Here is a 26024-nt window from a genome sequence, read left to right as displayed (position 1 = left end):
GGGGTTCTTAGAGTATGATGTCCAACATTGTCATCTCATGCTAATACTATATATAGCTATAACTGACATAAAATACAGGCTCAAAGTCAAACCCCGACACAGTGGCTAGATAGTAATATCATATGACAAATCCAAATGGTGACACTTTGTTTACAGTCTTGGTTAATAAATAGTATAACGTAAATATTGGTAAAACACTTGATGGTCCAAAGTTGACACGAAGAGACAGAATTCGACAACAACTACACGAGAAACGTTCTAATCTCGATTATCAACACGTCTCTCGTGATATTATCATATATGCAACCATTAACTAGTACCCCTTAATTCTCTCCCACCCGCCAACCTTCAGTGACTCCCTAAAACGATATTTATCACGGCTTATAACGCCAGAGGATTGAGAATGGTGGGGTGGGGGAGCCAGGGGTCCACCCTGGCTCCAGAACCTTACGGGTCACGAGCCTTAAAAGAAAACGACGAATTCAGTACTTGTGTTTCTAGAACTTTTCTTGTATGATTCATTCTATACTGTTGAAGTGGTAAATAATTGGCTAACACTAGATTAATTAAACTATCCTCACTCACAATGGACCCATGGTAAGAAGAGGACCAAGAAGAGAAAAGCCCGACTCAGCGAATGGTTACCCGTTTAAGGGGCCTCATTTAATCCTTGGTATCCCGGTCCGAAGATATTCGTTATACGCCGATGGCATTGATACATCACTGGTTTCTTACAAATGGTCTTTGAACCTTTTTGCTTCATCATTATGAATAGTCTTTCAGGTGTGTGCTTCCTCCTTCATTTTCTTTCTTTTTGGCAAAACAAATATGACCAATCAGCTTTGCGGTTTGAAGTGTATACATAGCGATTAAGTTTATTAATATGGACCATGGAGCTATTACCGAAATAGCTCCATGTATGGACGAACCAACACCCTTCAATCTGATTGAAGCTGCGTCTATGTTTGCTAATATTATCACAGACTGTACCCGCCGCTTGTATTATGATTACAATGATCCATAACGTATATTTTATACCCCTGTTGCGCTATAGGGCTAAAAGGTCCCGGTCCGCCAAACCGTATTGCTATAACCATGGAGCTATTACCGAATAGCTCCATGCTTTAACTTACCAAACTTGTTCAGAAGACTTTTTGTAGAAGTTTTGACCGTCGAAGATATTATTTACCAAATAATCGAGGTATATTCAATTAGACAATGAAACATCTCACTGATTGGACGATTGATTTGTCAGGGCTGGTATAGTAAAATCATAAATACTTGTCGGAATGTAGTGAATGAGTGACCTCCCCTGTCTATGTCAATCCTGTGTCTGCAGGGGTTATACTGACTTGATAGCCTATCTAGGTTAGCAGCTTTATGGGAACATATCTGATGTTTCATGGTACACAAGTAATTATTTTAGATTTATATATAACTGCAATCTATCTTCTGTCTGAAGCATGCAACACATTTAAGACATATTTTGTCCGCAAGCATTTCGCTTCAAAGGAGGCAAATTGTTGGAAAGAACAATCAGCCTGTGGTATTTATTAATTAGGTAATAATTAAGTCTGCTGCATACGCGCGTTCATTGTGACACACATCATGAAACACGCACAGACACACCCACAGGCACACATTCGCACTTAAAAAGTTTGTTGATTATCAAAGCCCCAACTTTAGTCACTCATACTGAACCAACAAAATGTGCGCAATGTAAAATGAGAAAAAAACTTAACAAAGAAAACCAGAATGCAAAATGCATTGAGGTTTCGATGACGTCATGGCACTAGACGACTGCTTATGAAGCCGAATGTAAATGGCCGGAACCACTATTTTTATTTACAAATGCTCTATGATGGATCTCGACAATTGCAAAATACCAAGGAAAACGTTAACAACGGAAGGAAAGATATAATACCTTGATTCGCAACGATATCGTTCACTCCGATCCAATAGCCACGTTGTATGTTCACTTGGGTACGGTGCATAGGCGCAATGCTTGTATATACAACGTTGTATTCAGTTACCGACAAAGATAACCTAGTAGCACTTTGTTCGGCTTAAGAATTCAAATTCTACGGATGCCCATAAGCTAATTTTCAAATGCCAACAGTCTCTCCTACTCTTATGAGTGGTAGTGCACATGTTATATAATGGGATGAACAGTGGAAGATACATATATATCACGGTTTCCACAATTTGATCTCTGGTAACTCCAAATGACCTTTAACTTCCACACAAAACAACAACAATAGGCTTCTTGAACTTAACGAGTATTACAACGATATACTTGCTTCCCTTCTTAAGATATCGTGTTTACAAGGTTTTCACAATTTGACTACAAGTAACCCCAAATGACCTTTGACCTCAACAAAAAACAATAGGGATCTTGAATTGAACGTGTCACAACCACATACTTAATATAAGACTGGTGCAAGGTTATCTTCTTGAGATATCGTGTTTACAAGGTTTTCACAATTGACCCCTGGGGACCCCAAAAAACAATTGATCTCCACTAAAACCAACTACATACTAAATATTAGAATGGTCCAAGCGTCCCTGCTTGAGATATCTGGCGAGGGATAGCATTGCTGCCTATTGCAAGCAAGATACTGGGAAGAATTGTTATTGACAGGATTAAAATAGGCATTGACAAGAAACTCAGACCAGAACAAGCAGGATTTCGTCAAGGAAAGAGCACAACTGAACAGATCTTCATACTGAGAAATATTATTGAACAATCCACTGAGTGGCAATCTTCATTATACATAAATTTCATCGACTTTGAAAAGGCTTTTGATTCGATTCACCGGGACAGTTTGTGGGAGATCATGAGGCAATACGGCATACCAGGGAAAATCATCAACATAGTCAAACTAATGTATTCAGACAGTGTGTGTGCAGTGTTAGATGACGGCGAAGTAACAGGGTGGTTCCAAGTAAAGACGGGGGTAAAGCAAGGATGCGTAATGTCCGGATTTCTGTTTCTTCTTGTGATTGACTGGATGATGAGAGAGACTACCAAAGACAACAACACAGGGATCAGGTGGCAGATGATGTCTAAGCTTGAAGATCTAGACTTTGCAGATGACATCGCGCTCCTATCTTCCAGCCATTCTCAAATGCAAAAGAAAACAAACAGTATAACTGGTCTTGCGAGAAGAGTTGGACTTAAAGTAAACAAAAGGAAGACAAAGATCATGAGAATGAATAACAAGAAGAGGGATGCAGTTAAAATAGAAGAGGATGACATAGATGATGTGAATGAATTTGCATACTTAGTAGCAATAGTAAGCAAAGATGGAGGTGGAGAGAGGGAAATGAATAGCAGAATTAACAAGGCAAGAGTTGCATTTACTAAATTGAACAAGATATGGAGATCCAAACAGTACGGAAGAAAAACCAAAATCAAGCTATACAAAACTTTGGTAAGACCAGTACTTCTTTATGGTTGCGAAACGTGGAAAAGACTGGATTCCTTCCAATACCAGTGTTTGAAGAAGGCAATACAAATATTCTGGCCCAATATCATTTCAATGGATGAGCTCAATAAATACATTCAAACTGCAAGAATAAGTCAAGAAGTCAAAAGAAGAAGATGGAATTGGATTGGTCATGTTTTAAGGAAACCAAATGATCACCATTGTACGATTGCCCTGACATGGCGGCCAGAAGGGAAGCGGAAAGTTGGCAGACCAAAAACAACGTGGAGGAGGACAGTGGAAAGAGAAAGAAAGCAAGGCGGGTGGAAGACTTGGAATGAGGCAAGGGAAAGTGCACGAGCCAGGGACAAGTGGAAACAGAGCGTGATGGCCTTATGTGCCACAAGGCACGAAGAGGATAGTTGAGTAAAACCAACTACATACTAAAGATGAGAATGGTCCAAGCGTCCCTTCTTGAGATATCGTGTTCAAAATGTTTGGTCCTCCTCCTCCCCCTCTCGTCCCCCCCCCCTCTCGCCCTCCTCCCTCTCGCCCTCCTCCCTCTCGTCTCTGTTTAAGTACTCTCTCATGTTCGGTAACGCCTTCTCAGTCACCCAATCAACAACGTGCTACGTCTTTCGTTACGGCAATATTTCGATCCAATCTGCACATGTTTCCAGTCCTATTTGTTTCTTATCACTCTATTCACGCACACAACAACAACTGCCTTAACGCCAATAGCAACATTTCCACCAACTCCTATAAATGGGCTTTCACAATTCAGGAAATACATTTCCACGTTCCTTTAGTCAGCTTGCGGACAGCTAAGCTGCCTTTACGCCAATAGCAACATTTCCACCAACTGTGCTTACTGAACTTTCACAATATCTGAAATACATTTCCACCTTTCCTTCTGTAATCTTAATGACAGCCAAACTGCCTTCACGCCAACAGCTGCTAACTGGACATTCACACGTAGTAGCTGAATGCTTCTTTCTTAGCTGAATAACAACAAAATCATGGCATTTCGGTTGAGATTCTATATGGCAACGTTTCTCGGGATTCTGCCTAAGATCATGTGTACCATTATATTCCCAACCGCAATACACACCTAACGATGATCACAGTCTCTATGCAAGGGGCTGGGGTTCACAACGGCTCAGCCGTTCGTTTGTTTCCTTTATCTTGTCCACATACTTTCCTGGGTGACTTTTCTAAAACGTATCATTATCTTCCTCTTCTAGGGGAACCGTCATACACACATCACGACAATGATCACAGTCACAGTCTCGATGCAAGGGGGCCGGGCTTCAGCACCACCCTGCAAAAGGCATCAAACTTCTGGTATATCCTAACTTACTCTAATTTGATCAATGCCAGATATTTAATTGAATTAATATGTCACTAATGTTGAATTGGCTCGTATGGTTAAAACATTTGTATTGGTAATTTTGGAGTGTAATATATGCAACACCAAAAATATGACATGCAAGCTCCAATCAAAAAAAGTTGAGCCAGTAAGCCCATAAAAGATCATCCAATTATACATATTATACAATTTCATATATATTTTACATATATATATATATTATATATATATATATGAACACTAGGGAAGGGCCGTTTCCGGCCATCTGGGGGGTTTGTAAAACCCTGTTGTTGTCACGATCGGCGTTCCATGTTCCAAAACAGCCTTTTCGATCAACATTTACTAACTACAGTTGTATCAAAGACAATTACTGGCTATAGTTGTAACAAAGACATTTCTGGCCTATCTTTGTATCTACAAGTATCAGAAGTTGAAAAGTAAGACTACTCTGTACATGTACCTTGCTAATTTTAGGCGAGGCCAGGCGAGGGCATATACCCCTAACAGGTAGCCTTTTCTTCTACAAAATAAGAAAGAAACGAGCACCGCCTGAAGTTATACCAAACTTCAATGAAGGTTATTTAGTTGGCAGTTTATGAGGACACAGTTAATCAGTTAAAAATGATAAGGACCTGCATACAAATGGATATTCCACAAACTTTTCAAAAGTGTGCGTTTAAATCATTCAAACGTTGTGGCGGTTTTAGCATACATGTAGGTTTTTTTAATGTTACTGTATAGTCGGGCCTTCGAAGTTAAATTTGCACGGATAGAAAAGAAAGCAGAAGAAGAAATGTAATTGGTTATAAGCGTCCATTTTATCAATTAAAAACATAGTTATTTTCCTTTTTGCTCGATTATTGTAACCTTTGTTCATACATTTCTTCATAAAATGGCATCGAATAATCTATACACTCCTGCAACTCATCTGTCAGTTTCCAATCCGCCGTGAAGCTGCCACGGGGTACCTTTGGGGGTACAAAGTGGGTAGACTCAACAGCTCGTGAAGTAGCTTTGGTCTTGGAAGTTGTAAATATCAACTGGCCTGTACCTCTCCATGATGAATACACAAGTTCCGGATCAGCTTCCCACTTCAAGTAAGATTCTTTGTAAGGAATACCTAACTCAGTAAAGAACTTTGGAAGTATTACTTCAGGCCTGCTGGCCAAATCATGTCCATCGATAACGATGACGTCTGGATCCAATTTGTTTTTGATTTTCTTCCACAGATCTCGATGGATCTTAAAGTGATCCTTAATGGGCATAGATGGCACTTGTTCAATCAGGTTCGTCTCATCCCAGGGAAGTTGCATTAATTCGGTGTTGTTGGTGAAAAGTTGTTTCAATGATGGGTAGACATTCCTCGGGTGTCTGATCAGAAATACGTGTCGTGTTGGAACATCCGGAAGATATTCCATGTGATCGTAGATCGCACAAGACTGATCTTTTATAAAGACCAACTGCTTGTCATCTGGATCTACTTCAAGCTGATCCTTCAGCCAAGCATATCTGTTTAATCGGTTTAACAAAAAAAAAAAAAAAAAAAAAAAAAATAGAAAAGGAAAGAAAATAAGAGGGTAGGTAGATTTATCAACCGCGCGGTATAGATTGTCATTATCAGTTACAAATTACAGTATAGAACAAAACAAGTTACTAATTGAATGCAAGTTTGGAATAGGAAATCAACAAATTAAATGTCATTGTGGTAACACACACATACAACTGATCACGCGTCGCGAATCCGTTAACGAAACCGTACCAGGCATCTAAGTTCATATATATAAAATTATATATATGTTGGAGGCAGAGAGCAGCCAATAGGTGGCGCTCGTCTTATTTGAGAGTTGGGTTACTTGGATTTAAGTCGCGTCACCCATGCACCTCCTAGAGAGACCCAATGTCGTAAGTTTTCTTAATTTTGCATTGAATTAGGCGATTTATTTGATTTCTCTATTATCAGTCTTTAGTTATGGCATTAGTGTGCTGTATTGTTTGTTTTCCTGTTCCCTAGTATGATTGTTTATCCTCATTGAGGCATTTAACCTTTTGGTAATAAGTTTGTTTGGGCCGTGAGCCTAGGCCTTCAAGAATATATATTGTTAACGTTGTTAGGGGGCCTTGTGGTTAGACTTCAGGGAAGGGAAGCGTTGCATATTACTCATTAAGCTATTGTGTTGTGCATTAGTATAGTGGGGTACGAGTGTCAGGATGTGTTGTACTTTTACTTGCTTATCCTCTATGTGCTTGAGAGCATATTTGTTATTATTATTATAATTAAGGTCACCTTCTGATATTTGAGTATCGAGTTCAGTGATTTTAGTGACTATTTAGCTTAAAGTAGAATAGTGTATGTTTATAATTGTTGTTCATGTGTGATGAATCTTTATGACTTACATTCTTGGCATTAGTGGGATAATTGTTACATATATGTATATTATATCTTTTTGTGTGTTTAAATCTGTACTTATGGATATTTTGTTGTGTCCTTTTACAGATTGAACCATCATCTTTACAGTTATTTGGTGTGTGTCAATACATAGTCGGCGGAGGTGCCAGGGCTTTATTTGTTTGATGTTTTGTCATTTTTTACCGTCAACATAAGTTCAATGACAACGTCTGTTTGGATAAGTTGTCAAGTTTGATCAAGTATGATGTCACAAGGTTCAGTAGAGCCAGACCTAGCAGTCGTGAAAGGACTGAAGAAGGCTAGAGCCACCAAGAGGGGATGTCTTACCCGTTTGGGAAATGAAATAAAGGCCATAATAACAGAAAACCCACAGCCAGACAGCAGCTGTAGGGCTACTGTGCAACAAAAGAATGAAGCCTACAGTCAGGCAATTGGAGAGCTTGAAGAGGCACATAATGCATACCTGGAAGTGCTCAAAGAGGATGATGATATTCATGAAGCCGAAGCATATATGTCAGCCATTCATCGTGCTTTTGATGAGTTCAGTCAGGAGATTTCGACCTGGCAGAGATCCCAAGATGTCCCATTGGTCATGCCTTCTGATTCGGTAAGCCAAACAAGCTCAAGTAGCTCGATCACAAGTGAGAGAGCCAAAGCCAACGCCAAGAAAGCTGCGTTAGCAGCACGTGCAGTTTTGTTGCAACAGCAACAAGATCTACAGCTAGCAGAGCTGAGGTTGAAACAGCAGAAAGACGAGCTAGACCTCAGGATGGAAATAGCTATGGCCGAAGCAGAAGAGAAGGCCTACATGGAGGCAGAGCATAAGGTTGATTTGAGTTGTGTTAAAAAATCCTCCAATGTGGTTGAAAGCGAAGGTGCTGTGTTGCGTCCCGAAGCTCTGGAATTTCACCCGAGTGAGAAGATTATAGTTCCAGAAGCCACACCACAGCTGTCAGATCAAGATCGAAACCAGTTAATTGAAGCTATTCATTTGCCGCGAGCAGAGTTAAGCTATTTTGATGGGAATCCCATGAAATACTGGTCATTTATTAGGTCCTTCGAGAACAGCGTTGGTAGTTCAAATCTTAGTTATGGAGCTAAGCTTACACGTCTGCAGCAGTATTGTGTGGGAAAAGCGAACAAGGTCATACAGTGCTGTTCCGTCATGGATCCTTGCGATGGTTACCCCAGGGCGCTAGGGATCCTTAAAGATCGTTTTGGTGACAACCACCTGATAGCAGATGCTTGGTTGGAGAACATCACTTCTGGGGGCACCTTCTCCTCGTATGACAAGCAGGGGTTAAGAGATTTTGCAGATGATCTGCAGAGTTGTAAGGAAACATTAAGTTCTATGGGTTTCATAGCAGAGATGAATAACCAGAGGGTTCTCCTCTCAATTGCTGAGAGGTTACCTAATTTCCTACGGTCCAGGTGGGTGAGGGAGGCTCGTCGTATTAGGAAGCGACATAGTAGGGTACCAAATATTGCCGATATAGTAGAGTTCATCAATGATGCAGCTGAAGAGCTGAATGATCCTGTATATGGGAGGTTAAGCTTGAGAGCTAAGGAAGGTAACTTAGTGGTGGGCAAGTTCGATGGTTCTAAACCCAAGGCGAGAAATAGAGGGACAAATTTTAATTTGCTCACAGAGCAGAATGTTCCGTGTCTCAAGTGTAATAAGAGTGGTCATTCGTTATTCAGGTGCGATGAATTTAAGGAGATGTATCCTACTCAAAGGTTTGGATTTGCTAAAGAGAATAGGCTCTGTTTTAACTGTTTAAGGACAGGGCATAGGTCTAATGAGTGCACATTAGCTAGGACATGCAGTGTTCATGGGTGTGGAAAAAAACACACCAAATTTCTGCATCTAGGTACTGTTGAAGCACCTCAAGCACACAATGATGCTGTGGTGCAGCCTGAATCTTTAGTACAGAGTGGATTTACCACAGGTGCTTCAAAGGTATCTGCTGCTGTCAATGGGGCCGGTAACTCAAGGGTAGCACTTCCGGTGGTTCCTGTTCAAGTAAGAGTAGAGGGTGGAAGTCGTAGTGTGTCTACTTTTGCATTATTGGACACCGGCTCTACAAACTCATTCTGCTCAGAGTCACTACTAAGAAAATTAGGAACAGCTGGTAACAAGCAGAAGCTCTCATTGAGTACACTGCACAGTAAGGAGAGTGTCACTAGCACCTCTGTTGTTAACTTGGAGGTAACGAGCTCAGATCATGCTCATGTTATTAATGTACCTCGGGTCTATAGTGCACCTGAGATTCCCATTAGAGAGGAAAACATCGTCAAATCGCAAGACTTGAAGCGATGGAATCATTTTAGTGAGCTTGTTTTGCCACAAGTTAATCCTATGCAGGTCGAATTGCTTATAGGGCAAGATGTCCCAGAGGCGTTAGTGCCCATTGAAGTTAGAAAGGGTAAGACTGGTGATCCATATGCCATTCGGACCCAACTAGGTTGGGCTGTGAGTGGGCCATTAGGGAAACCTGGTGGAAACCCAGTATGTCACTTTGTTTGTAGCAATGCTGAGCTAGACACTCAATTGAAAAAATTTTGGAAGATAGACTCAAGTGAAAACCTAGCTCATGAGAATGGGTTGTCTCCAAATGACAAAAGAGCTGTAGCAATGTGGGAAGAAACGATTTGCCATACTGAAGGTCATTACCAGTTAGGGATACCATTTAAGCAGCAACCAGTAGAGTTACCCAACAACAGGGAATGTGCTGCACAGAGGTTAAAGGGTTTGGCCAAGAGGTTAAGGAAGGATTCTAATTTGCAAGAGAAGTATGCTAAGGCTATGGGTGAGGTGCTCAATAAAGGGTATGCTCAAGTTGTCCCTGAAGAGGAGATCGGGAGGAGTGATGGAGCTGTTTGGTACCTACCACACCATCCAGTCACTCACCCGATGAAACCCGATAAGGTTCGGATAGTTTATGACTGTGCTTCAGTGTACAAAGGGACCTCTATAAATGAGAATGTCCACCAAGGTCCAGATATGGCTAACAAGTTGTTTGGAGTTTTGCTTAGATTTCGGGAAGGGCGAGTAGCTCTCATGGCTGACATTGAGTCAATGTTTTACCAAGTGAGGGTTAGTCCTAGTAACCGTGATGTGATGAGATTCTTATGGTGGCCAGGTGGGAACATGAATGTTGAGCCACAAGAGTACAGAATGTGTGTACATGTGTTTGGGGGTTGTTGGAGCCCGAGTTGTTGTAATTTTGCTCTTCAGCGCACAGCTGAAGATAATCAAGGTAACTTTAAGGAGAGCACTATTAATACGGTCAGATCCAACTTTTATGTTGATGATTGCCTAAAGGCTGTGAGTACTGAAGAAGAGGCCATAGAGCTGTATTCTGAGTTAAAAGAGCTTCTCAGTAAGGGTGGATTCAAATTAACAAAGTGGATCACTAATAGTGTTAAGGTACTCAGTCATATCCCTCAGGATGACAGAGCCAAGGCTGTTAAAGACATTGACTTTAATCAAGAGGCTCTTCCTGTAGAGAGAGCACTTGGTGTTTTTTGGGATGTCAATGAAGATAGCTTTGGATATAAGGTTAATTTAAGGACCAAGCCATTAACTAGACGAGGTCTTCTAAGTGTAGTCAGTTCGGTATATGATCCCCTTGGGTTTGCATGTCCGTTCACGATAAAGGGTAAGGCAATAATCCAAGATTTGTGCCGTCGGCAGCTTGGATGGGATGAGCCCCTTCCTAGGGAGCTCATAGGTGAATGGCTTGCGTGGAAGGCAGACATTTCGAAGCTAGATATGTTCAGAGTTAGCAGGTGTCTTGCCCCAGGGGTACAAGCAGTATCTCGTCACGAGCTTCATCATTTCTCAGATGCCTCTGAGAAGGCTTATGGGGCAGTTTCATACCTTAGAACCATTTATGAAGATGGTGCAGTTCATTGTGGTATTGTAATGGCTAAAGCACATCTGGCACCTTTGAGACAGGTGACCATACCTAGATTGGAGCTTACTGCTGCTACCTTGTCAGTGAAGTTGGATACAATGATTCGACGTGAGCTAGGTGCTCGCATCGATGAGTCCTTCTTTTGGACTGATAGTGCTATAGTGCTTAGTTATATAAGTAACCAAGAGAAGCGCTTCAAGACCTTTGTGGCTAACCGTGTAGCCTTAATTCATGAAGGTTCTGCACCTAGTCAGTGGCGCCATGTGCCGACACACCAAAACCCAGCCGACGATGCCTCTAGGGGCTTGACGGCTGGAGAATTGGTTGACAAGGGAGCCTGGGTCCTAGGACCAGACTTTCTTTGGGAGGATGACACTAGATGGCCTAAAGGTCTAGCTGCATCTGCAGGTTTGGAAGGGGACCCAGAAGTCAAGGTTGTCAAGGTCGAATCCTATGTAATTAAACAAGAAGCAGTAAATGAAGTTCTTCATAAGTATTTTGAAGGTCATTCTAGTTGGTTAAAACTACAGAGAAATGTTGCATGGATATTAAGGTTCAGAAGGTATCTTTTGTTCAAGATGAACAGAAGAAATAGAGTTGAATTAAAGGGGCCCTTGACAATAACAGAGTTGCTGGAGGCTGAAGAAGCCATAGTTAGGTGTGTTCAAAGGGAACACTTTAGGGAATTCACGTCTGAAGCCAGTGAGGTTAAACTAAAGGGCAGTGTTTTGCGTAAGTTAGATCCCTATTTGTCACAGACTGGCGTTTTGTGTGTCGGGGGTCGGTTGAGTAATGCACCAGTGAAGGAGGGTATGATGCACCCTCCAATACTGCCTAAGGATAGTCATGTGACGGAGTTAGTCGTTCGTTACACACATGAGGAAAACGGTCACGTTGGTAGGGAGCATGTTCTTTCTCTTTTGAGGGAACGATTTTGGATCATTGGTGCTAGATCCATTGTGCGTAGAGTTGTAACACAGTGTTTCACTTGTAGGAGAGCCACAGCTCCCAAGATTAATCAAAAAATGGCAGATTTACCATTTGATAGAGTGAAGCCAGATATGCCACCATTTAGTTTTGTGGGCATAGACTATTTCGGCCCATTTATGGTAAAAAGGGGTCGGTCAGAGGTTAAGCGTTATGGCTGCATGTTTACTTGTTTAGTCGTTAGAGCCATACATATAGAAATAGCTCATAGTCTGGACACAGACTCTTTCATCCATGCATTCCAAAGATTTGTAGCCCGTAGGGGGGTACCCATTGAGATAAGGTCAGACAATGGGTCCAATTTTGTTGGAGCTGAGCGTGAACTCAGAAGTGTCATAGAGGCGTGGAATGAGACAAGAATCACATGTTTTTTGCAACAGAAAATGATTAAGTGGAGATTTAATACTCCTTATGCTTCTAATATGGGAGGAGTTTGGGAGAGATTAATACGGACGACCCGTAAGGTTTTGCGATCTTTGACTAGAGAACAAGTTCTTGATGACGAAAAGTTGTTGACCTTGATGTGTAAAGTGGAATCTATAGTGAACAGTCGTCCACTCACATATGTATCGGACGATGTGTCAGATCCTGAACCGTTAACACCCAATCATTTGTTACTGTTGCGCCAAGGCTCAGCTATTCCAGCTGACACATTTGATAAGAAGGACATGTACTGTAGAAGAAGGTGGAGGCAAGTTCAGTACTTGGCTGGTGTTTTTTGGCGAAGATGGTGTAGAGAGTATTTAGCTTTAATGCAGGAAAGGCAGAAGTGGTTGGAACCCCAAAGGAATTTAGCTGTAGGGGACATTGTTCTTCTTGTAGATGAAGAACTTCCTAGGAACAAGTGGGTTATTGGCAGAGTTGTAGAGATATATCCTGGAAAAGATAACCTAGTGAGATCTGTGAAGGTGAAGACTTCAAGTGCAAATCTGGTCAGACCTGTAAGAAAATTGTGTTTACTTGAAACTATTGAAGGTGTTTCAACAAGAAGTGTACAAGCTTAGTGGTGAATTCCACAAGTATTACAGTGTTATTTAATTGTGTTGTTTGGTTTTACCATTTTTTGCTAGTTGTTGTAGCATGTAGTTATAAGTTACTTAATACTCACTGTTGTTCAAATTGTTGTTGTAGGGGGAGTTGCACTGCCTCCTTTGAATGTTGTGTAAATATTAAAGTGGGTTTGTGATATTTAGGGGCCGGTATGTTGGAGGCAGAGAGCAGCCAATAGGTGGCGCTCGTCTTATTTGAGAGTTGGGTTACTTGGATTTAAGTCGCGTCACCCATGCACCTCCTAGAGAGACCCAATGTCGTAAGTTTTCTTAATTTTGCATTGAATTAGGCGATTTATTTGATTTCTCTATTATCAGTCTTTAGTTATGGCATTAGTGTGCTGTATTGTTTGTTTTCCTGTTCCCTAGTATGATTGTTTATCCTCATTGAGGCATTTAACCTTTTGGTAATAAGTTTGTTTGGGCCGTGAGCCTAGGCCTTCAAGAATATATATTGTTAACGTTGTTAGGGGGCCTTGTGGTTAGACTTCAGGGAAGGGAAGCGTTGCATATTACTCATTAAGCTATTGTGTTGTGCATTAGTATAGTGGGGTACGAGTGTCAGGATGTGTTGTACTTTTACTTGCTTATCCTCTATGTGCTTGAGAGCATATTTGTTATTATTATTATAATTAAGGTCACCTTCTGATATTTGAGTATCGAGTTCAGTGATTTTAGTGACTATTTAGCTTAAAGTAGAATAGTGTATGTTTATAATTGTTGTTCATGTGTGATGAATCTTTATGACTTACATTCTTGGCATTAGTGGGATAATTGTTACATATATGTATATTATATCTTTTTGTGTGTTTAAATCTGTACTTATGGATATTTTGTTGTGTCCTTTTACAGATTGAACCATCATCTTTACAGTTATTTGGTGTGTGTCAATACATAGTCGGCGGAGGTGCCAGGGCTTTATTTGTTTGATGTTTTGTCATTTTTTACCGTCAACAATATATACTAAAACAAACCTTAAATTTATCTTACCTGTAATTGTCACTTTCCCAAATATCAACTATTGATCACGTATTGATTGAACACTTTCCAGTATATTTTAGTATTATGTATAGTATAGCTTAAATTAATAATATAAAACTGAATCATATGTTCTACTGTTGACACATCGTTATTATACCTGAACTGCTCTTGTGGCCAAACGTTTGGGTATTTCTCGACTTTTTCAAGTTCCTGTTTCATTAATTCTTGGTATTCTGGTTTGTCCATAAACTCTTTCATTGTGGTCCTTAATTTCTCAACAGCTGGAACTCCTTTTCCCCACTCAGGGTTGTAGAAGGTATCATTCATGTTACAAGCCATGTAAGGTTCCATCCATACTTCGACCTTGTCCACGAAGGACATACACTTGGTGAAAACTGTGCTGTTTGTTCGTGGAACGATCCACATGAAGACCCGAAGAGGGCGTTGATTTTCTTGACTAGCCATGGTTGTCTATTTAAAAGAGAATTAGTCGTTTTGCACCTGAATAAAGAAACCACGAGAAACTATCACTAACGGACAGACTTGAAGTACAAATTTATGTGGGTGAGTATGAGTACATGTAACTACGATAGAATACGGGTACATCGTATATTGACTCACTAATCAAATAATCTATTAACAAAGATCATTTGGATCAAAGGTGACATAGCAGCTGAGACATCAACTCAAATATTGAAAAAGAACATTGTTCAGATAATACAATCATAACCATTTTTTGCTACCATCCGTGGTTTCTCTGTTGCATGAGGGTGGAGGGGGGGGGGACCCTGTATTCCTCAGCCTTAGAAATAATAAAGGATTCTTAGAGTATTAACTAACACTGCCATCTCATGCTAATAAGATATCAATCTATAACTGACACTAATACAGGCACAAAGTCAAACTCCGACACAGGGCTAGATAGTAATATCATATGACAAATCCAAATGGTGACACTTTGTTTACAATCTTGGTTAATAAATAGTATAACGTAAATATTGGTAAAACACTTGATGGTCCAAAGTTGACACGAAGAGACAGAATCCGACAACAACTACACGAGTAACGTTCTAATCTCGATTATTAACACGTCTCTCGTGATATTATCATATATGCAACCATTAACTAATACCCTTTCTCTCCCACCCGCCAACCTTCAGTGACTCCCTAAAACGATATGTATCAACGGCTTATAACGCCAGAGGATTGAGAAGGGTGCGGTGGGGGAGGGGGACCCCTGTCTCCGGAACCTTAAGGGTCACGAGCCTTAAAAGAAAACGACGAATTCAGTACTTGTGTTTCCAAAACTTTTCTTGTATGATTCATTCTATACTGTTGAAGTGGTAAATAATTGGCTAACACTAGATTAATTAAACTATCCTCACTCACAAGGGACCCATGCTAAGAAGAGGACCAAGAAGAGAAAAGCCCGACTCAGCGAATGGTTACCCGTTTAAGGGGCCTCATTTAATCCTTGGTATCCCGGTCCGAAGATATTCGTTATACGCCGATGGCATTGATACATCACTGGTTTCTTACAAATGGTCTTTGAACCTTTTTGCTTCATCATTATGAATAGTCTTTCAGGTGTGTGCTTCCTCCTTCATTTTCTTTCTTTTTGGCAAAACAAATATGACCAATCAGCTTTGCGGTTTGAAGTGTATACATAGCGATTAAGTTTATTAATATGGACCATGGAGCTATTACCGAAATAGCTCCATGTATGGACGAACCAACACCCTTCAATCTGATTGAAGCTGCGTCTATGTTTGCTAATATTATCACAGACTGTACCCGCCGCTTGTATTATGATTACAATGATCCATAACGTATATTTTATACCCCTGTTGCGCTATAGGGCTAAAAGGTCCCGGTCCGCCAAACCGTATTGCTATAACCATGGAGCTATTACCGAATAGCTCCATGCTTTAACTTACCAAACTTGTTCAGAAGACTTTTTGTAGAAGTTTTGACCGTCGAAGATAGTATGTACCAAATAATCGAGGTATATTCAATTAGACAATGAAACATCTCACTGATTGGACGATTGATTTGTCAGGGCTGGTATAGTAAAATCATAAATACTTGTCGGAATGTAGTGAATGAGTGACCTCCCCTGTCTATGTCAATCCTGTGTCTGCAGGGGTTATACTGACTTGATAGCCTATCTAGGTTAGCAGCTTTATGGGAACATATCTGATGTTTCATGGTACACAAGTAATTATTTTAGATTTATATATAACTGCAATCTATCTTCTGTCTGAAGCATGCAACACATTTACGACATATTTTGTCCGCAAGCATTTCGCTTCAAAGGAGGCAAATTGTTGGAAAGAACAATCAGCCTGTGGTATTTATTAATTAGGTAATAATTAAGTCTGCTGCATACGCGCGTTCATTGTGACACACATCATGAAACACGCACAGACACACCCACAGGCACACATTCGCACTTAAAAAGTTTGTTGATTATCAAAGCCCCAACTTTAGTCACTCATACTGAACCAACAAAATGTTCGCAATGTAAAATGAGAAAAAACTTAACAAAGAAAACCAGAATGCAAAATGCATTGAGGTTTCGATGACGTCATGGCACTAGACGACTGCTTATGAAGCCGAATGTAAATGGCCGGAACCACTATTTTTATTTAAAAATGCTCTATGATGGATCTCGACAATTGCAAAATACCAAGGAAAACGTTAACAACGGAAGGAAAGATATAATACCTTGATTCGCAACGATATCGTTCACTCCGATCCAATAGCCACGTTGTATGTTCACTTGGGTACGGTGCATAGGCGCAATGCTTGTATATACAACGTTGTATTCAGTTACCGACAAAGATAACCTAGTAGCACTTTGTTCGGCTTAAGAATTCAAATTCTACGGATGCCCATAAGCTAATTTTCAAATGCCAACAGTCTCTCCTACTCTTATGAGTGGTAGTGCACATGTTATATAATGGGATGAACAGTGGAAGATACATATATATCACGGTTTCCACAATTTGATCTCTGGTAACTCCAAATGACCTTTAACTTCCACACAAAACAACAACAATAGGCTTCTTGAACTTAACGAGTATTACAACGATATACTTGCTTCCCTTCTTAAGATATCGTGTTTACAAGGTTTTCACAATTTGACTACAAGTAACCCCAAATGACCTTTGACCTCAACAAAAAACAATAGGGATCTTGAATTGAACGTGTCACAACCACATACTTAATATAAGACTGGTGCAAGGTTATCTTCTTGAGATATCGTGTTTACAAGGTTTTCACAATTGACCCCTGGGGACCCCAAAAAACAATTGATCTCCACTAAAACCAACTACATACTAAATATTAGAATGGTCCAAGCGTCCCTGCTTGAGATATCTGGCGAGGGATAGCATTGCTGCCTATTGCAAGCAAGATACTGGGAAGAATTGTTAGTGACAGGATTAAAATAGGCATTGACAAGAAACTCAGACCAGAACAAGCAGGATTTCGTCAAGGAAAGAGCACAACTGAACAGATCTTCATACTGAGAAATATTATTGAACAATCCACTGAGTGGCAATCTTCATTATACATAAATTTCATCGACTTTGAAAAAGCTTTTGATTCGATTCACCGGGACAGTTTGTGGGAGATCATGAGGCAATACGGCATACCAGGGAAAATCATCAACATAGTCAAACTAATGTATTCAGACAGTGTGTGTGCAGTGTTAGATGACGGCGAAGTAACAGGGTGGTTCCAAGTAAAGACGGGGGTAAAGCAAGGATGCGTAATGTCCGGATTTCTGTTTCTTCTTGTGATTGACTGGATGATGAGAGAGACTACCAAAGACAACAACACAGGGATCAGGTGGCAGATGATGTCTAAGCTTGAAGATCTAGACTTTGCAGATGACATCGCGCTCCTATCTTCCAGCCATTCTCAAATGCAAAAGAAAACAAACAGTATAACTGGTCTTGCGAGAAGAGTTGGACTTAAAGTAAACAAAAGGAAGACAAAGATCATGAGAATGAATAACAAGAAGAGGGATGCAGTTAAAATAGAAGAGGATGACATAGATGATGTGAATGAATTTGCATACTTAGTAGCAATAGTAAGCAAAGATGGAGGTGGAGAGAGGGAAATGAATAGCAGAATTAACAAGGCAAGAGTTGCATTTACTAAATTGAACAAGATATGGAGATCCAAACAGTACGGAAGAAAAACCAAAATCAAGCTATACAAAACTTTGGTAAGACCAGTACTTCTTTATGGTTGCGAAACGTGGAAAAGACTGGATTCCTTCCAATACCAGTGTTTGAAGAAGGCAATACAAATATTCTGGCCCAATATCATTTCAATGGATGAGCTCAATAAATACATTCAAACTGCAAGAATAAGTCAAGAAGTCAAAAGAAGAAGATGGAATTGGATTGGTCATGTTTTAAGGAAACCAAATGATCACCATTGTACGATTGCCCTGACATGGCGGCCAGAAGGGAAGCGGAAAGTTGGCAGACCAAAAACAACGTGGAGGAGGACAGTGGAAAGAGAAAGAAAGCAAGGCGGGTGGAAGACTTGGAATGAGGCAAGGGAAAGTGCACGAGCCAGGGACAAGTGGAAACAGAGCGTGATGGCCTTATGTGCCACAAGGCACGAAGAGGATAGTTGAGTAAAACCAACTACATACTAAAGATGAGAATGGTCCAAGCGTCCCTTCTTGAGATATCGTGTTCAAAATGTTTGGTCCTCCTCCTCCCCCTCTCGTCCCCCCCCCCCCCTCTCGCCCTCCTCCCTCTCGCCCTCCTCCCTCTCGTCTCTGTTTAAGTACTCTCTCATGTTCGGTAACGCCTTCTCAGTCACCCAATCAACAACGTGCTACGTCTTTCGTTACGGCAATATTTCGATCCAATCTGCACATGTTTCCAGTCCTATTTGTTTCTTATCACTCTATTCACGCACACAACAACAACTGCCTTAACGCCAATAGCAACATTTCCACCAACTCCTATAAATGGGCTTTCACAATTCAGGAAATACATTTCCACGTTCCTTTAGTCAGCTTGCGGACAGCTTAACCGCCTTAACGCCAATAGCAACATTTCCACCAACTCTGATAAATAGGCTTTCACAATTCCGGAAATACCTTCCCATGTTTCCTTTCGTCGTCTTGCGGACAGCTAAGCTGCCTTAACGCCAATAGCAACATTTCCACCAACTGTGCTTACTGAACTTTCACAATATCTGAAATACATTTCCACCTTTCCTTCTGTAATCTTAATGACAGCCAAACTGCCTTCACGCCAACAGCTGCTAACTGGACATTCACACGTAGTAGCTGAATGCTTCTTTCTTAGCTGAATAACAACAAAATCATGGCATTTCGGTTGAGATTCTATATGGCAACGTTTCTCGGGATTCTGCCTAAGATCATGTGTACCATTATATTCCCAACCGCAATACACACCTAACGATGATCACAGTCTCTATGCAAGGGGCTGGGGTTCACAACGGCTCAGCCGTTCGTTTGTTTCCTTTATCTTGTCCACATACTTTCCTGGGTGACTTTTCTAAAACGTATCATTATCTTCCTCTTCTAGGGGAACCGTCATACACACATCACGACAATGATCACAGTCACAGTCTCGATGCAAGGGGGCCGGGCTTCAGCACCACCCTGCAAAAGGCATCAAACTTCTGGTATATCCTAACTTACTCTAATTTGATCAATGCCAGATATTTAATTGAATTAATATGTCACTAATGTTGAATTGGCTCGTATGGTTAAAACATTTGTATTGGTAATTTTGGTGTGTAATATATGCAACACCAAAAATATGACATGCAAGCTCCAATCAAAAAAAGTTGAGCCAGTAAGCCCATAAAAGATCATCCAATTATACATATTATACAATTTCATATATATTATACATATATATATATTATATATATATATATATGAACACTAGGGAAGGGCCGTTTCCGGCCATCTGGGGGGGGGTTTGTAAAACCCTGTTGTTGTCACGATCGGCGTTCCATGTTCCAAAACAGCCTTTTCGATCAACATTTACTAGCTACAGTTGTATCAAAGACAATTACTGGCTATAGTTGTAACAAAGACATTTCTGGCCTATCTTTGTATCTACAAGTATCAGAAGTTGAAAAGTAAGACTACTCTGTACATGTACCTTGCTAATTTTAGGCGAGGCCAGGCGAGGGCATATACCCCTAACAGGTAGCCTTTTCTTCTACAAAATAAGAAAGAAACGAGCACCGCCTGAAGTTATACCAAACTTCAATGAAGGTTATTTAGTTGGCAGTTTATGAGGACACAGTTAATCAGTTAAAAATGATAAGGACCTGCATACAAATGGATATTCCACAAACTTTTCAAAAGTGTGCGTTTAAATCATTCAAACGTTGTGGCGGTTTTAGCATACATGTAGGTTTTTTTAATGTCACTGTATAGTCGGGCCTTCGAAGTTAAATTTGCACGGATAGAAAAGAAAGCAGAAGAAGAAATGTAATTGGTTATAAGCGTCCATTTTATCAATTAAAAACATAGTTATTTTCCTTTTTGCTCGATTATTGTAACCTTTGTTCATACATTTCTTCATAAAATGGCATCGAATAATCTATACACTCCTGCAACTCATCTGTCAGTTTCCAATCCGCCGTGAAGCTGCCACGGGGTACCTTTGGGGGTACAAAGTGGGTAGACTCAACAGCTCGTGAAGTAGCTTTGGTCTTGGAAGTTGTAAATATCAACTGGCCTGTACCTCTCCATGATGAATACACAAGTTCCGGATCAGCTTCCCACTTCAAGTAAGATTCTTTGTAAGGAATACCTAACTCAGTAAAGAACTTTGGAAGTATTACTTCAGGTCTGCTGGCCAGATCATGTCCATCGATAACGATGACGTCTGGGTCCAATTTGTTTTTGATTTTCTTCCACAGATCTCGATGGATCTTAAAGTGATCCTTAATGGGCATAGATGGCAATTCTTCAATCAGGTTCGTCTCATCCCAGGGAAGTTGCGTGAATTCGGTGTTGTTGGTGAAAATTTGTTTCAATGATGGGTAGACATTCCTCGGGTGTCTGATCAGAAATACGTGTCGTGTTGGAACATCCGGAAGATATTCCATGTGATCGTAGATCGCACAAGACTGATCTTTTATAAAGACCAACTGCTTGTCATCTGGATCTACTTCAAGCTGATCCTTCAGCCAAGCATATCTGTTTAATCGGTTTAACAGAAAAAAAAATAGAAAAGGAAAGAAAATAAGAGAGTTGTATTAGGGTAGGTAGATTTATCAACCGCGCGGTATAGATTGTCATTATCAGTTACAAATTACAGTATAGAACAAAACAAGTTACTAATTGAATGCAAGTTTGGAATAGGAAATCAACAAATTAAATGTCATTGTGGTAACACACACATACAACTGATCACGCCTCGCGAATCCTTTAACGAAAACGTACCAGGCATCTAAGTTTTTATATATATATATATATATATATATATATATATATATATATATATATATATATATATATATATACTAAAACAAACCTTAAATTGTTGTTACCTGTAATTGTCAATTTCCCAAATATCAACTATCGATCACGTATTGATTGAACACTTTCCAGTATATTTTAGTATTATGTATTGTATAGTTTATATTAATATTATAAAACTGAATCATATGTTCTACTGTTGACACATCGTTATTATACCTGAACTGCTCTTGTGGCCAAACGTTTGGGTATTTCTCGACTTTTTCAAGTTCCTGTTTCATTAATTCTTGGTATTCTGGTTTTTCCATAAACTCTTTCATTGTGGTCCTTAATTTCTCCATAGCTGGAACTCCTTTTCCCCATTCAGGGTTGTATACGGTATCATTCATGTTACAAGCAAAGTAGGGTTCCATCCATACTTCGACCTTGTCCACGAAGGACATACACTTGGTGAAAACTGTGCTGTTTGTTCGTGGAACGACCCACATGAAGACCCGAAGAGGGCGTTGCTTTTCTTGACTAGCCATGGTTGTTTATTTAAAAGAGAATGAGTCGTTTTCCACCTGAATAAAGAAACCACGAGAATTTCTCACTAACGGACAGACTTGAAGTACAAATTTATGTGGGCGAGTATGAGTACATGTAACTACGATAGAATACGGGAACATTGTATATTTACTCACTAAAAGTCTGCTCGCTAAAGAAGTTTCGGTCAGTTTTAAGATTGGCCGTTGAAATAATAATATTCAGATTCAGAAGAAGGAGAAGGAGAAGAAGAAGGAGTTAGAGAAGGAGAAGGAGAAGGAGAAGGAGAAGGAGAAGGAGAAGGAGAAGGAGAAGGAGAAGGAGAAGGAGAAGGAGAAGGAGAAGGAGAAGGAGAAGGAGAAGGAGAAGGAGAAGGAGAAGGAGAAGGAGAAGGAGAAGGAGAAGGAGAAGGAGAAGGAGAAGGAGAAGGAGAAGGAGAAGGAGAAGGAGAAGGAGAAGGAGAAGGAGAAGGAGAAGGAGAAGGAGAAGGAGAAGGAGAAGGAGAAGGAGAAGGAGAAGGAGAAGGAGAAGGAGAAGGAGAAGGAGAAGGAGAAGGAGAAGGAGAAGGAGAAGGAGAAGGAGAAGGAGAAGGAGAAGGAGAAGGAGAAGGAGAAGGAGAAGGAGAAGGAGAAGGAGAAGGAGAAGGAGAAGGAGAAGGAGAAGGAGAAGGAGAAGGAGAAGGAGAAGGAGAAGGAGAAGGAGAAGGAGAAGGAGAAGGAGAAGGAGAAGCATCTAATAATAATGTGAAAAAAAGATGAGTTTTAAGACGATGTTTAAACTGATCAAGCGAGTCCAGAGACCTCATATATCTACTGAAGGTGAGTTCCACAAACGGGGGCAGCATAGTAAAAGCTGCGACCCCTTATTATATTCAATCGAGACACATAAACAACAAGGTTGCGTACCGCAGGAGTGGTATGTTTAATATTATCACTAATCCGGAATGAACTATTCTTAAATTCACATTTGTCACTAGACCGATTGAAAACAATAACCTCTGTCTTATCATTATTTAACTTAATTTGATTTTTTTTTGCACATCCACAATCTACAACCCAATGTTTACATAATTCCATCTTGGATATAGCTAGTGCAAGGTCATTTGGATCAAAGGTGACATAGTAGCTGAGACATCAAATCAAATATTGAAAAGAGGGTTTACATTGTTCAGATAATACAACCATAACCATTTTTTTTACCATCCGTGGGTTCTCTGTGGCATGAGGGAGGAGGGAGGGTTGGGGAACCCTGCACTCTTCTGCCTTATACATAGTAAGGGATTCTTAGAGTATGATGTCCAACACTCTCATCTCATGCTAATACCATATATAGCTATAACTGACATAAAATACAGGCACAAAGTCAAACTCCGACACAGTGGCTAGATAGTAATATCATATGACAAATCCAAATGGTGACACTTACAATCTTGGTTAATAAATAGTATAACGTAAATATTGGTAAAACACTTGATGGTCCAAAGTTGACACGAAGAGACAAAATTCGACAACAACTACACGAGTAACGTTCTAATCTCGATTATCAACACGTCTCTCGTGATATTATCATATATGCAACCACTAACTAGTACCCCTTAATTCTCTCCCACCCGCCAACCTTCAGTGACTCCCTAAACCGATATTTATCAACGGCTTATAACGCCAGAGGATTGAGAAGGGTGCGGTGGGGGAGGGGGACCCCTGTCTCCGGAACCTTAAGGGTCACGAGCCTTAAAAGAAAACGACGAATTCAGTACTTGTGTTTCCAGAACTTTTCTTGTGTGATTCATTCTATAATGTTGAAGTGGTAAATAATTGGCTAACACTAGATTAATTAAACTGTCCTCACTCACAAGGGACCCATGGTAAGAAGAGGACGAAGAAGAGAAAAGCCCGACACAGCGAATGGTTACCCTTTTAAGGGGCCTCATTTAATCCTTGGTATGCGGGTCCGAAGTTCTTCGTTATACGCCGATGGCATTGATACATCGCTGGTTTCTTACAAATGGTCTTTGAACCTTTTTGCCTCATCATTATGAATAGTCTTTCAGGTGTGTGTTTTCCTCCTTCATTTTCTTTCTTTTTGGCAAAACAAATATGACCAATCAGCTTTGCGGTTTGAAGTGTATACATAGCGATTAAGTTTATTAATATGGACCATGGAGCTATTACCGAAATAGCTCCATGTATGGACGAACCAACACCCTTCAATCTGATTGAAGCTGTGTCTATGTTTGCTAATATTATCACAGACTGTACCCGCCGCTTGTATGATGATTACAATGATCCATAACGTATATGTTATACCCCTGTTGCGCTATAGCGTTAAAAGGTCTCGGTCCGCCAAACCGTATTGCTATAACCATGGAGCTATTACCGAATAGCTCCATGCTTTAACTTACCAAACTTGTTCAGAAGACTTTTTGTAGAAGTTTTGACCGTCGAAGATAGTATTTACCAAATAATCGAGATATATTCAATTAGACAATGAAACATCTCACTGATTGGACGATTGATTTGTCAGGGCTGGTATAGTAAAATCATAAATACTTGTCGGAATGTAGTGAATGAGTGACCTCCCCTGTCTATGTCAATCCTGTGTCTGCAGGGGTTATACTGACTTGATAGCCTATCTAGGTTAGCAGCTTTATGGGAACATATCTGATGTTTCATGGTACACAAGTAATTATTTTAGATTTATATATAACTGCAACCTATTTTCTGTCTGAAGCATGCAACACATTTAAGACATATTTTGTCCGCAAGCATTTCGCTTGAAATGAGGCGATATGTTGGAAAGAACAATCAGCCTGTGGTATTTATTAATTAGGTAATAATTAAGTCTGCTGCATACGCGCGTTCATTGTGGCACACATCATGAAACACGCACAGACACACCCACAGGCAGATATACGCACTTAAAAAGTTTGTTGATTATCAAAGCCCCAACTTTAGTTACTCATATTGAAACCAACAAAATGTTCGCAATGTAAAATGAGAAAAAACTTAACAAAGAAAACCAGAATGCAAAATGCATTGAGGTTTCGATGACGTCATGGCACTAGACGACTGCTTATGAAGCCGAATGTAAATGGCCGGAACCACTATTTTAATTTAAAAATGCTCTATTATGGATCTCGACAATTGCAAAATACCAAGGAAAACGTTAACAACGGAAGGAAAGATATAATACCTTGATTCGCAACGATATCGTTCACTCCGATCCAATAGCCACGTTGTATGTTCACTTGGGTACGGTGCATAGGCGCAATGCATGTATATACAACGACGTATTAAGTTAACGACAAAGATAACCTAATAGCACTTTGCTCGGCTTAAGAATTCAAATTCTACGGATGCCCATAAGCTAATTTTCAAATGCCAACATTCTCTCTCCTACTCTTATGAGGGGTAACGCACATGTTATCTAATGGGCTGGACAGTGGAAGATACAGATATAACACGGTTTCCACAGTTTGATCTCTGGTAACTCCAAATGAACTTTAACTTCCACAAAAAAAACAACAATAGGCTTGTTGAACTTAACGTATTACAACGATATACTAGCTTCCCTTCTTAAGATATCGTGTTTACAAGGTTTTCACAATTTGACTCCAAGAGACCCCAAATGACCTTTGACCTCAACAAAAAACAATAGGGATCTTGAATTGAACGTGTCACAACCACATACTCAATATAAGACTGGTGCAAGGTTATCTTCTTGAGATATCGTGTTTACAAGGTTTTCACAATTGACCCCTGGTGACCCCCAAAAAACATTTGATCTCCACTAAAACCAACTACATACTAAATATTAGAATGGTCCAAGCGTCCCTGCTTGAGATATCGTGTTCA

General features: G+C 40.2%; 3 protein-coding genes across 8 annotated transcripts in view; 1 reads left to right on the top strand and 2 right to left on the bottom strand.

Annotated features, from left to right (window-relative positions):
* Window positions 1-17016, bottom strand: part of LOC139975573 (uncharacterized) — a 28962-nt gene extending 11946 nt beyond the window's left edge. For 3 of the 6 annotated variants that reach the window (XR_011795789.1, XR_011795788.1, XR_011795790.1), the window contains exons 1-4: window positions 16869-16988; window positions 15591-15755; window positions 14299-14612; window positions 1925-6306 (exon numbers count right to left, since the gene is read on the bottom strand). The gene's annotated coding sequence lies outside the window, so the exon portion shown is untranslated. Of the gene's footprint in view, window positions 1-1924; window positions 6307-14298; window positions 14643-15590; window positions 15756-16868 lie in introns of those variants that run through there. The other 3 variants (XR_011795791.1, XR_011795793.1, XR_011795792.1) reach the window with 3 other exon arrangements.
* On the top strand, window positions 6597-14090 carry LOC139975571 (uncharacterized). The gene is made up of 2 exons (XM_071983580.1): window positions 6597-6699; window positions 7292-14090. The coding sequence occupies exon 2, from the start codon at window positions 7446-7448 to the stop codon at window positions 13113-13115; it is 5670 nt and encodes a 1889-aa protein (XP_071839681.1). The 5' UTR covers window positions 6597-6699; window positions 7292-7445; the 3' UTR covers window positions 13116-14090.
* Window positions 17017-18931: 1915 nt separating the features above from the next.
* Window positions 18932-25508, bottom strand: LOC139975570 (uncharacterized). Its single transcript, XM_071983579.1, has 3 exons — window positions 25363-25508; window positions 21865-22208; window positions 18932-21363 (listed from the first exon to the last, which is right to left on the bottom strand). The coding sequence occupies exons 2-3, from the start codon at window positions 22170-22172 to the stop codon at window positions 20712-20714; spliced, it is 960 nt and encodes a 319-aa protein (XP_071839680.1). The 5' UTR covers window positions 22173-22208; window positions 25363-25508; the 3' UTR covers window positions 18932-20711.
* Window positions 25509-26024: the final 516 nt, after the last annotated feature.

Source organism: Apostichopus japonicus, chromosome 11 (genome assembly GCF_037975245.1).
Source record: "Apostichopus japonicus isolate 1M-3 chromosome 11, ASM3797524v1, whole genome shotgun sequence".
NCBI lineage: Eukaryota > Metazoa > Echinodermata > Holothuroidea > Aspidochirotida > Stichopodidae > Apostichopus > Apostichopus japonicus.
This window is presented reverse-complemented; position numbering and strand designations above follow the sequence as displayed.

Bases quoted from the DNA above. Each gene is read 5' to 3' on its own strand.
- LOC139975571 (XM_071983580.1), top strand. From the start codon at position 7,446: ATGATGTCACAAGGTTCAGTAGAGCCAGACCTAGCAGTCGTGAAAGGA.
- LOC139975570 (XM_071983579.1), bottom strand. From the start codon at position 22,172: ATGGCTAGTCAAGAAAAGCAACGCCCTCTTCGGGTCTTCATGTGGGTC. The intron at 21,364-21,864 runs GTATAATAACGA...CCGATTAAACAG, and splicing joins TGGCCACAAGAGCAGTTCAG to ATATGCTTGGCTGAAGGATC.